Raw genomic sequence first — 12,699 nt, forward strand, 5'->3', positions numbered from 1 at the left:
GTAATATTCTCCCCTTTCTCCCACCCCCCCCTCCCTTCCCCTCATCTGCCTCTCCTCCCCCCTCTTTCTCTCTCTCTCTGTCATATAGGCTTTCTGCCTTTCTCTGAGAGGTACTATTCCCTCATCTGTCTTGTCAAGACGTACGTTTGTCAGGGGCCATGAGTAGCTGCTGGGGTGACAGTCTCCAAAACCCTTTGACGTGGAACACCTAAAATGGGGACAGAACTTGCTGCCATGCTGCAAGCTCAGCTCTAATCACCGTGAAGACGCCCTTCTGTTCACCTTTCTCTCTACTTAGATTTGGCCTGCTTGCCTCTGACCTGCACCCTTCCTGATTGCAACTGCTGCTCGCTGCCTTCCCTTCAACTCCCGTCTTTCCGTCCCTTCAACTGAGGCGACCTAAAACATTTATAATTCAAACCATGGCCAGAAGACTCCGATTGTCCTCCTTGTCTCCGTCCCTGTTTCTCTCCTTCCTGCTCCCTGCACTGTTGCTCGTCCACCTGCCTGGCATGGTGAAAGGGGACTGCTGGCTGATAGAGGGGGATAAAGGCTACGTTTGGCTGGCTATCTGCAGTCAGAACCAGCCGCCATACGAGACCATCCCCCAGCACATCAACAGCACGGTCAGTATGAACTTATCTATTAGTATACTTTTTATACCACCACAGCCACCTCTATTAAACTGCATGCCTTCATGCACTCTGAGCAGTAATGGTGTCAGCTAAAGAGCACATGTCACTGATTGTGACATAGACTTTTGCAAAGCTGCAAGTGGATCAAATCTTGTTCAGTCAGTATAATGATTGTGGCTTATTGTGATACTCTGATTGTTGTGATTAATATTGTTAATACAGTAAACATAATGTAATTCAATAGGTTTTAGATTCTAAAAATTAATTTTGCATATTCATCGGCAAATATAGTAGTAAATTAATGTGTCTAATGATAGTGACAATAGCAGCAACAATTGCTAAATTGTAATGTGTCTGTGATATTATCAAAGCAAATTATGGCTAAACAGGTTAAGTTGAAACAGGTTTTTGAAATTGTTAGCCACCTAACTACGATTGCCTGGCACAGCTAACTGTATATAAAGTTGTGCAGCATCCCTGGATGAAACTCAGGGCCACACTTTACCCTCCAAATGGCGTCTTGTTCTTGAAGTTAGGTCTTGCTCTAACTTTGTGTTATGGCAAAAACTATTCTAGACACTATTCTAGATACACCTACCATATAATTCCAACATGGTTAAACAAGTTGATTTAGCTTTGTGGTCATTAATTTATGTAGTGGCTTGCTGTTCTCTACATTTTGAATTACAAATGCCAAATAGTATGTGTAACCATCTGCAGTTTGCTAAGTAAATTAGTCAAACTGAAATACTTTAAGATACAATAATTTATGAAAGCACCCAGTGGTAATGTGCAACTACATTTAATTCCTAGCATCAACATTTATCTCTGCTGGAGACCTCAGGAGAAATGCTAAGCTGCTTGCAAACAGTCTGCATGTAAATAAAGACAACTTTTAATTAATTGTATGGTTTAATTACTCAGACAGCAAACTTCTGTGCTTGAAAGTGCAATACGCCCTTAGCAACAATTTTTTTTTTTTTTTTTTTTTTGTGATTGTTGAAAGGTACGATGCATCACCTGAAAGTCATCTGCTGTCTTGTCTCCCCTAGGTTCATGACCTGAGGCTGAATGAGAACAAACTTAAGGCTGTGCTCTTTTCCTCCATGTTTCGCTTCACAAACCTTACTGACCTTAATCTTACCAAGAACGAGATCAGCTACATCGAGGATGGGGCGTTTGCTGGACAGGCCAACTTACAGGTCTGCAGCTAAGAACAGAAATGTTTTTTTTTCATTGTTTGTTTGTATTTAATTTAAGTTTCTCCCATTTACATATCCTTACTTGTATAGAAAGATAAGAAAGGGCAAGGGATTTAACAAATTATCCCTAATTCCCTTCAGAAGAGCCCCTACCACTTAACATTTCACTATGTCACAATACCCACATATTGTTGGGCTAAATGAAACAAACACAAAATAATCTTCTTAAACTTTGCTCATGCATCGGGGAAAATAAACTGACTAACTGAATGAGTGTATAAGTTGTGTGTGTTCTCTAATTTGTATGTCATTTTTTATTACACAATGCAGTACAATATTTTGAACAACTTGAACTAAGAATATTTTCTGAAATGATCAAGCCAAAAACTCAACCTTTTCTTAAATGACTGTTGAAAACTTTCCAAACTTGCACAGTTATTGAAATGAAACTGACTGATTAGTGTGTATCTCACTGAAGTATATTGATAAAATAGCACATGTACCAAATCATTAACAATTAGTTTTGTCATGTCATGTTTTGATCAAAAATTTCAAGGGGCTCCTCTCCTTTTCTGTCTCAGGTTCTCCAGTTGGGCTACAACAAGATCACCAACCTGACTGAGGGCATGTTGAGAGGTCTGGGTAGAATGCAGTGCCTCTTCTTGCAACACAACCTCATTGAGGTCATAGCCAACAATGCCTTCTGGGAGTGCCCCAGCCTCAGCAGTCTGGATTTATCTTCCAATAAGTTGGCCCGATTTGACCCGTCTACCTTCACTGGTCTCAACAGACTGATGGTGTGTGAACTTGCAGGAAACCCATTCCACTGTGGTTGTGATCTCTACAGCTTTCTCACCTGGTTGGAGGCGTTTAACAATGTCACCCATACCTATGACCGCCTCCAGTGTGAAACTCCTTTAGAAATGACTGGTTATCCACTTCTGAGCCCAGTGCCCGGGCATGGAAGAAATGCCCATTACATTCTTTATTCCATGTGCGGCAGCCGTGAGACCGTCCAACCACCAGAACAAGATGGCTCAGGGATGGGTTTCGATAACCCAGACCAGGGTCTGTACCACCAGCCAACCATATCGTCGACTGCGGACCACACCTATAGCCATCAGATTTCTATGAAGCTTCAAATTGTCTCCCTCTACTCCGCCTCTCTAATAGTGCAGATTCCACGACCATATAGTAAGATGTACATCCTCTCCCGGCACAACCACACTTTAGCTACAGACATCATGCCCCTTAAAAACAAGAAGGAGACAGTCAATGTGGACAAGCTGAAACCACACACAAACTACACCTTTTGTGTGGCTTCTGTAAGCAAATCTCAGCGCTACAACCACACCTGTCTGTCCTTTACCACACGAGCTGTGGGAACAGACGACCAGCGAACCAATCCATCTACAACTACCCACTACATCATGACCATTTTGGGATGTCTTTTTGGCATGGTCATTGTACTTGGATTTGTCTATTACTGTCTCAGACGTCGGCGCATTCAGGAGGAAAAGCAAAAAGCTATAAGCGTGAAGAAAACCATTCTGGAGATGAGGTACAAGATAATTAAATTCCTAAAAGCCACATTGGAACCCTTTGTTATGACAATGAACTGTTAAAGAGCCACTACACAAATAGTAACTGCATGTGGGACTACTTTATGTGTGCCTTCGGTATGATCTCTTAATAACAATTTATGCTGTGGACATTTGTTTATTAGCCATTGAATTCCTAACAAGACACAATTATTCTAATTACAAACAATAACACAATTTTCCAACAATACACTTTATTGAGACTTTGGGTCTATTGAGACTATATTTATTTTTTATTTGAGGTTTAATTAAAACAGCGAGGATTCCAGCATCAATGTCATCACTGACAGGACCTAATAGAACAAATTAACTAAACAAAATTTTGTAATGATGCTGTTTAGGATAATATAATATGATATTGAAAATGAAAATTGTATATTAGAGCAAACTATATTTGCTCTAAAGAAAATCTGTCATTCTTCAGGTATGGCCCAGAGGCAGCTGCAGCAGTGGCCAATGACCCAGGTGCCATGCAGCGTCTCCAGGAACAGGCTCATCACCAGCATCACCATTCAGGAGGAGCAGGAGGGAAGTTGCCCCCATCTGCCTCCTCTAGCACAGGCATGCTCCATGGCTCAGCCAACACTAGTTCTTCTCGTCTCTCTACCTTGCCACAGGTGGAAAAAATGGCCACTGCCTTCTCTGAAGCAATGGGTGGCAAGGGCAACTATATGGATGTGAGGACGGCAGGAGTGGCAGTGGAAGGCAGGGAGGGAGTGGTGGCAACTGGAGGAGCAGGGCTAGGAGGGGAAGTAGTTGTGGATATACGAGGTGGGGCTGAGAATGGGACAGAGGTTGGGGAGGATTCGGATGATGATGGCCATGGCTCGGCATCAGAGATCTCCACCATTGCCAAGGAAGTGGACAAGGTCAATCAGATCATCAACAACTGCATTGATGCCCTGAAGCTGGATGCCTCTACTAATGTTGTGACCACAGCTGACAATGCTGTGTCCTCCTCCCAGCCTCCAACTTGCATCGTATCCCTCCCCCGCAACCTCCTTCCCCTCTCGCCAGGCCACCTTGGAGATCAGATTATGGCCTCATCCCCAAAGGTGCATCCAAAGTCTCATCCCCAACCTCACCCCCAGCCTCATCCTCAGCCACATCCTCAGCCTCATCCTCAGATACATCAGCAGCCACATCCACCTTCTATGGCCCCAGTCCCCCTTGTCATGCCCTTGTCTGAGCGGCCGGGCATAAGCGGTGGGGGATTCCTCTCTCCTCCGTACCGTGACCCACCCCCAGCCAACGCAGTGCGGCCCCTTCAGAGGCAGTTGAGTGCTGACACTGCTGTCGTGAAGAACCGCTGTGGTGCCCCTGCTGGGGGATCTGTCAAGAGCACCAGGGTGTTCAGTGTGGATATCCCTGAGCAGCGCAATGATCCTCCCAAGTACCCATCAGAAAAAGGTAGCCCTGGCAGTTGTGGTGGAGGGAGTGGAAGTGGAGGAGGTGGGGGTTGTAACGGGAACGGAATGGGAAACCTAAATGGTGGTGGGGTGAGTGTGAATGGGGGTGGGATGGGGTGTAATAATGGGGGTGGAGGTGGAGGCGGGGTGGTCGGCCCTGGACAGCAGCAGCACCACTTGGAGGTTCAGCCAGACTACCACAGCTCTGAGCACCGCCACTCCTTTCCTGCGCTCTACTATGAGGGTGGCAACGACTCGCCCTCACCGGCCCAAAAGGCCTCATTCCTCAAGCCACTGGGTCGTACCAAGAGGGATGCCACAGCTACCTACTCCCAGCTCTCGCCTTCTCGTCACCACAACTACAACTCTGGCTATTCCTCCAGTCCAGAGTATTCATCTGAGAGCACACTGCGGATCTGGGAGCGATTCCGGCCTTACAAGAAAAGTCCCAGAGAGGAGGCATCCTATATAGCTGCAGGCCACGCCCTGCGTAAGAAGGTGCAGTTTGCGAAGGACGAGGACCTTCATGATATTTTGGACTACTGGAAGGGGGTTTCTGCCCAGCAGAAACTGTGAGCTGAAGAAACAAAGTGAAATGCTGTAAAGAAGAGTGCGAGGTTGGATGCCAACAGCAGACCAATAAAGGGGACAGACATTAATGTGGGAAGACAGATAATGATGTTTCCTCTGAGGTGCCCAGTGACATAATCATTCTCCTGCTGGATCCAGGTTTAAGAGGTATTCTCTTTAGGTAATTTTTTTTTCATTGACATTTTAACAGATTGTTTCTGAGGTTGGCTGTTTTTACCACAATATGGAGTGATAATTAACAAGAATCAAGCTGTTCATCAGACTACCTCATACTAGGCACTTTGGTCCTTGCAGGCTTCCATAGACTCACTAATGAGCAAAGCAAAGGTGGTGACAACCAAGTATCTTCTACCTCATTACTGGCACACTGTAGCTCAGCTATCGCACTAGAAGCAGCCCCATTCATGACTTAAGCCCCATCCCTCTTTTCTCTAATCCCATCAAACCACCATTCACAAAACAATCATTCCATGCACCGCCAACACCTGCTCTCCTATAAAAGCATCATTTAGGGGGATAATGAGGAAGCAGGATGAGGAATTAGGTGCGTTTGTTTTAGAGTAGCATGAATCTCGCTCTTTGAGGGAGGACATTAAGTGATACTTATCAGGCTAATTGTTCTTCCTGGCAATTAGCCAGTGTAAGAATAGGTCAGGGAGGCTGTGTGTTGAGCATGCTTATCGATTCGAAACACCTAACTACATATGTTCAACGGTGTGCAGGCATGTTTGTGCATGCTGGTATACGTCATTGTATGTGGGTGGGAGAATGGGGTTGGGCTGGGGCTGAGTCGTCCATTATTCTCAGTCTCCACCATGGTATTAAAGTGGATAGCTTAGTGGAGATACTTTGCATATAGATACCAACCCAGTTGGGGAATTTGTGTGTGTATGTGTGCGTGTGTGCGTATATTAAGATGAGTGCTTGGCCCAGCCTGCCTGGTTATCTAGATATCATGAATTAAACGCTTTCAAGACCTGCAGGCATTTTTGTCTCCTAGCCCCGTTTCTTATTTACAGGTGTAGCATATTTCTTTTGATAAGAGAACCTATGAGGTAGGAAATTTACATTTCAATAGTGGGACTGATGCAGGAATTACTTTAAGGTGGGTTATGCAGGTTGGCAAGACAGCTGTTAGCTATATTAAAGAACATGGTAATCACATTGAGGAATGCAGGGAGATTGAGAGCAGGTGAGAGGTGTGCTGCATCTCATTTTGAACATGCTAGTGTTAAGGATACGTTAAAGGATTCATGTCAACTCAAGGCGAGGCTGCATAGAAACTTAAAATAAAATGGATATCAAGTAGTGTGAAGTTCCTAAGGACATACTCTGCCTCAGACTGGATGAGTCTCCACTGAGTCTACATGACCCTGCTCTGCTCTGGCTAGGGGCTTGCAACGGACCAAAGTGCCTTTGGGAGGTAGAATTTCACAAAATTCAATTTCTATATATCATATTTGCTTTTCATTTCCGATATGATTTATATAGAATAATGTAGTCCCAACGAGCAACAAAGTAACTCCTTTGGTTTCATTTGGTTTATTTTTATTGAGGGTTTGAAGTTATGTGCACTACAATAATCTTTTCAAACAAATAGGAGCAAGGCTTGGTATTGTTACAGACCAAATGAGGTATTTTGATGTGAGACAGATGTTTTATCACTTCATTAAAGCACAGACAATTCTGAGATTCAAGAGGGACAAATACTGATTATTCTGGCCACACAATGACACATCCATATAGATTATCTTTATGCTCTCCCTCTGCATCAACATCCACGCTGTCAAAATATTAATTTCAGTTGGCCATCTTTGTTTATTTTTCTGCTCACACTTCCTACCACTGGTATCCTGACCTCTTTCTCTACTGTGATTCGTCTCAATTAAAAAGGTATAAATTCTGTTTTAAAATGTCTAATTGATTAATTCCCCTCCATGTTTTTTTCCCCTGACCGCCACCTCTGTCCAACTTAATGGGGTAAATTAATGAGTAATTTGCGGAGGTTGATGTTGTACCATCGTCTGAGGTCAGAAGGGCGTGCTGATATTATTAACTCTGCCAGACTGGGAGCCTGATTGAAATTAATGATGGCTGTCTTTGTCTGTCTATCTTCTTTTATGTCCCTGCCTCCGTCATCAGATGTTTACCGTGTTACACCTCTCTCTGTTGCCTCTAACTCTTGCAGACAGAAAGGGCCCACAGAGAAGGAGTATGAAAAACTAAGGTCAGATTTATGCTTCACCAGAACTGTGCAGGTTATGAGCAGCCCACGGTGAGCTAGCCTGGGATCTAACTTCCTGGGCATTATTCTTTCTGTTTTGAGTCTGATCGGTCAGGAAGGACTATTCTGTCAGGCCTGGAAGTTATACATTCCTATTTTGTTTTTCACTGAGTTAACCCCGGTGTCATCAGTTTGACAGGGCTTGAATTCCCCCACTGTTGGAGGTGTGAGGTTGATGGTGAGAGCGGACAGTGGCATTTACTCTTTGACCTGTAAAGATCTATGTCTACAGAATGGGCTCTATTCAAAAGGTCAGCCAGGAGATGAATCTGTTGTGAAGTAACAGAAGAATATGTCCGTGTGCATTAAGATCATGCCTTATTAGAGTGTACTGTTTCAGTAAATAGTCTACTTCTTGAGTAGAAAGTAGTTCCAGCAAAACTTCAGAGTAAGGCCTGCCACCATTTGTAACCACAAAAAATTGGAATATTTCAGTGTTATGACAAATACAATTCCCTCAACATCCATTGTATTGGTGTAGTGGCAGAAATCTCAAAAATGTGGGCAAAACAAAGAAAACCATCTGCTAGAGACTTCGATGGGTAAATGAGAAAATATATTTGTAATTTGGGTGAACCAACCCAATTACGCTGTAAAGATCTACCCACTGCTTTTCATATTCCATTGTGTTTCATATTGAGTAATGACTTTCCCTTTGACCTCTCTATGTCATTTGTGGCAGCCAATCCAATAGACCCAGTAGCATTCACAATGGGATGTCAAATGTGCATCATTACTCTGCTATCAGATCAATACAACTTAATTTGGGCGGGTGGGACCAAATAAAAAACACAGAGTAAATTCCCCTGGGCACTCAGTTGGACAGTCTCCATTTTTATAAAGGGCCCAGTTTTCTATTTTAGCCTATTGTTCAAATTCCATTGGCAGCTCCCCTATGTGTTAGGTCCAAGGAATCACCAATCAATTAGTTTTAGATTAGTACTACAGGCTATGCGGTGGTGGAAGCTTTTTAAAAATAATGGCTTCATTTGGAAGTATGGGGAAAATCGAGCTACCTCCATATACCCTCAAGGCCTTACCCTCGATGTAAGGAATAACATTAGCTCAGTTATTCATAAGCACAGTGTGTCCGATTGTCATAATTTACACTGAAGATCATTAATCATTTCTGTCCAGTGTTCTGAGTTGAACTTTCATGGTTTTATTTAAAGCTACATATTTAGTTCTCGTCTTCCCTGTTTCTACAAAGCACATATTACTACAATAATATTTTCCAGTTTTAACATACATTCCATCTACAGTGGCCAAGCCTTGCTCCTCTTCTTCAATTAGTAAATTTTCTGTCTTTCTTTTAGTATGTATTCATGTACAAAAGTTATTTTCACTTCACAGCATGGCTTTTGATCTCCCTCCGTTACAATGACAAATTTCAAAAGAATGATCAAATGATGGGTGTCTGATTCCAGTCCTTAGGGGCCAGAATCCACAAGTCGAGACTGACGGATGTACAGATACAGTACCGTAGGGACTGCCTGTTTTTAATTGGCAAGGATAGAGAGAAAACACACAATGATGAATCAATTTGAAGGAATCGCGGACAGTCTTAGACTTGCACAAGAAAAAATAGCAGGGAACAATTGAGATGGCGCTTCGTGTGGCAATCTCAGAGGAGTACAGTCAAACCCCCTCTCTCCAGAGCTGTGAATACCAGAGATCCATTCGAATTGGTAATCAGGCATGGTGTCTGCTCTGAACAAAATAATAAAACCTTGAACTTCCAAGTTGAGTCACAGAGAGTCTCTGTGTCAAGAAATTTGAGTCAAGGTCAAGAGTATGGTCTTTGTGATTAAAAGGTACTTTGGGAAGAACAGCTCCGGTGAGTAGGTTTCATGTTTTTTTTATTAATTTAAGAACTAAAGGGATAGTTTCTATATGGCTTGAACTAATTCATGGGGATTTTAAACTGTTCTAGACAATAATCCTCATTGCCTCCAGGACACATTGCTACACAGGTTTGGTATCTCTTATCAGTTTTGAAGTTGGAGTTTATTGGAAGACACAAATCAATAGTCCCTTCGGAGTTGTAGATGTTCTCAATATGAACCTCTAGCAGGGAAACGCTACACGTGCAATGCTTCCATGGGGATGGCAGTGAGGTCTCTCTGCCCCTGTTTAATAAAACTTTTTTGAATCCATACAATAAGGTCTGTGGTGAGAACATGTTTTAGTGTTGTAAACATTGAAACATTGTACAGATAGAAGCCGGAGTAAACCCAGAAGCATTCTTCTTCCTGTCCCCTAATGCCCCTTTTCTCCTTCGCCATTAACAAGTTAATGGAACATAAGATCCAGTGCTTTGAATATAACTTTTGGTCACATCTCCTGGAGTTTAATATCACTTTAGAAAATGGGAGTCTTGGGACGGAAGTTAAGCGATAAAGGGAATTCAAGTAAGGGTCCCTGGAATTCAATCTCCAACTTTCCCCAAGTACATTGATCCCCCCTTACAGACCTGTGTATTCTGCTAAACAGAATAATATATTTATGTTGTATACATGTAAAATATAATACCTTTTTACATCAGATACATTTCAGAAGCTGCAGTTTGGTGCAATTTGAAGATAAGTATTTTTGTGCTATAGTGTGACAGGGTGGGACAGTCCTGCTTTCCACTACTGGGCTAAAAGAGGCTAGCCAGGACTTAATTCACAGTTCATTACAACTATTTCATGCAAAACCTTATCTTACAGTCTGCTTCTCAGCTATCAGCATTTCTGTAACATAATCCATATAGTTTATTTCTTTTCAACACAATAACAGAAATGGTAGAAACAAAACAGCCCCCTGAGTTTATAGTGGTGTGGCAATGCCATGCTTGTATGCATTTATGCATGTGTGCAGAGCTGGTGTACTGTGGAGGTACTGTATCTTTCTGTGTCACTGTCATGAATCTTGATAGGCAGAGCCAAAAGTCCAGGAGGCTTCTTTGCATTGTTTTGAAAGCCTTCACCTCAAGCTGTATAGAAATGCTGCCTTCTTGGACTGGCAGACACTGGCATAACCTAGATCCTTTGATTGACAGAGGTTGCTGGAGGCAATACGCAAACTTGAATAAAATACGACTTGAAAGGCTCAGTTCAGAACACAAAAATCCTCCCTTCAAGAAGTAATATTTTGTCAGACTGAGTGAAGTTCAACTAAAGCTCAACGAACAAAGAGATTTCGGCCGAGGTGCTTAAATATAATGAAATATTATGATCTGAAATATACAAACTCAATGACACTAGCTTGGCTAGTTTGAGAACCAAACTAACCATATAAGCTCCTAACCTGGCCTGTCATTCTGTTAGCATTAATGTTATGGTCATGAATGAAACAATAGTCATTGTCTACCTCTGCCAAGGAGTATATGTTTTCAGCTCTTTTTATTTCAGTATCTGACTGTCAAAAACGTATCGATAGATTAAAGTGACATTTGGAGGAAGATTAGATTGTGGCAATGAACATGTGGTTACTTTTTGGCAAAGATTCAGGACTTTTTAAATTATTTCTTAAAACTTCTTTTTAAATATTCTTATTTTGTAATGAGTTTTTCACGAGATTTACAGATTCTAATGAAACAGTTTATTTCTTGTTTTCTATTACTAACAATGCAGATTTTAAGTATTTCACAGCCTTGGCAGAGTTATGAACTCAATGAGTATTTTCTAGTCTGTAATTTAAATTAAAGACAACACAAAACTGCTCTGAAACTCTGTTACACTTTGGCTCTGCCAAAATTTCTTTCTTTTTGTTCCTTCAGATATGCTCTGCCCCTGAGTGATATACCGATCTGAAAGCTACACATGGAATTCAACCCTTAATCCCGTATCCTCTAAGACCAGCTAAATTGACCTTGGCCCTGGCTAGTTTTACTGGCTCTAAAGAGGAAGCAGGACTGTGGTTTAACTGCAAACAATGCTGTCTGTCTGCTGTTGAAGTTGAAGTCGTTAATTTGTTGATTCATTTGCGGGTTGACTTGATCCGTTGATCATTTGACACAGCGTCAACTGAATGAGAGACTGATCGAGGGAGTTCCCTTGTGAATCCAACACACAACAAAAGTGGAGAAGTTTCTACCGGTGGCCAACTGTGACAAACACACACTCACACACAACCGCACACACACAGACACTAATGTAGAGAATCAATGAATATACTGTACGTGTTTGAATAGATTAGAGTTACACTATATGGACATGAAATGTGAGAACACATGCAACATATATTATATAACATACATAACACACAGATAAAAACACACACACACACACACACACAAACACACATATGCAGATTAACACCTATACACACACACAAAACATACCATATTCACACTTTGCCCACACAAAATATGGACTGAATATTTTTATCCAAGTTTACAGACACAAATGGTCTTAAAAAGTGCCAAACTGGCAGTTTTACTGTATGTGCAGTGGAACCAAACATCTGTAGAAATGAACTTAGTGTCTTTACAGGCCTGAGAGCCAAAGTGTGTTTCTTTTGTTTGTCCTTGTTGTTCTATATTTACTTCTCTGTATTATTTATCTATTCCTTTTCTCAACTGTTTCTATTTCTAATGTTATAGTTCTCTGTTCTGGTATCTGTTCTAATCTGTTATCATTGTGTATAATGGAATGAAACTGCTTATTGTGAATGTCACATTCGGAGTTCCATGGATCCTTCTGATCTGTCTGACTTTATTAGTGACATGTGTTCAATTACATATTACAATTTCCCCACAGCCGAAGAAGCCCTTTGCCTTGCAGACACCTTATATGATAAGATACAAAGATTAACAGAGAGCACAATTTTTAATCAACTTGAACCATATTTATATGTGAATATTTAAGATTAGATTCAGCTTTTGGTCATTCATAGCTTTTACGTCTTTGTAGATAGTAGATTTTGAGATATTTTTGGTATTCAGCTTTGTAAATACAGGCACATCCATCTACACACACACCCTGAGAGCTG

General features: G+C 41.8%; 1 protein-coding gene across 1 annotated transcript; it reads left to right on the forward strand.

Moving 5' to 3' along the window:
- Window positions 1–422: 422 nt before the first annotated feature.
- On the forward strand, window positions 423–5,423 carry LOC139199112 (protein phosphatase 1 regulatory subunit 29-like). Its single transcript, XM_070828128.1, has 4 exons — window positions 423–626; window positions 1,688–1,837; window positions 2,419–3,398; window positions 3,863–5,423. Exons 1-4 carry the CDS (start codon window positions 423–425, stop codon window positions 5,421–5,423), a joined length of 2,895 nt encoding a protein of 964 aa, XP_070684229.1.
- The last annotated feature ends 7,276 nt before the right edge of the window (window positions 5,424–12,699 follow it).

This window comes from Pempheris klunzingeri, chromosome 3, assembly GCF_042242105.1.
Source record: "Pempheris klunzingeri isolate RE-2024b chromosome 3, fPemKlu1.hap1, whole genome shotgun sequence".
Taxonomy (NCBI): Eukaryota; Metazoa; Chordata; class Actinopteri; order Acropomatiformes; family Pempheridae; genus Pempheris; species Pempheris klunzingeri.

Excerpts from the sequence above, each read along its gene's own strand:
- LOC139199112 (XM_070828128.1), top strand. The coding sequence starts at position 423 with ATGGCCAGAAGACTCCGATTGTCCTCCTTGTCTCCGTCCCTGTTTCTC. Across the intron at positions 627-1,687 it reads CCCAGCACATCAACAGCACG|GTTCATGACCTGAGGCTGAA; the intron begins GTCAGTATGAAC and ends TGTCTCCCCTAG. Across the intron at positions 3,399-3,862 it reads AAAACCATTCTGGAGATGAG|GTATGGCCCAGAGGCAGCTG; the intron begins GTACAAGATAAT and ends GTCATTCTTCAG.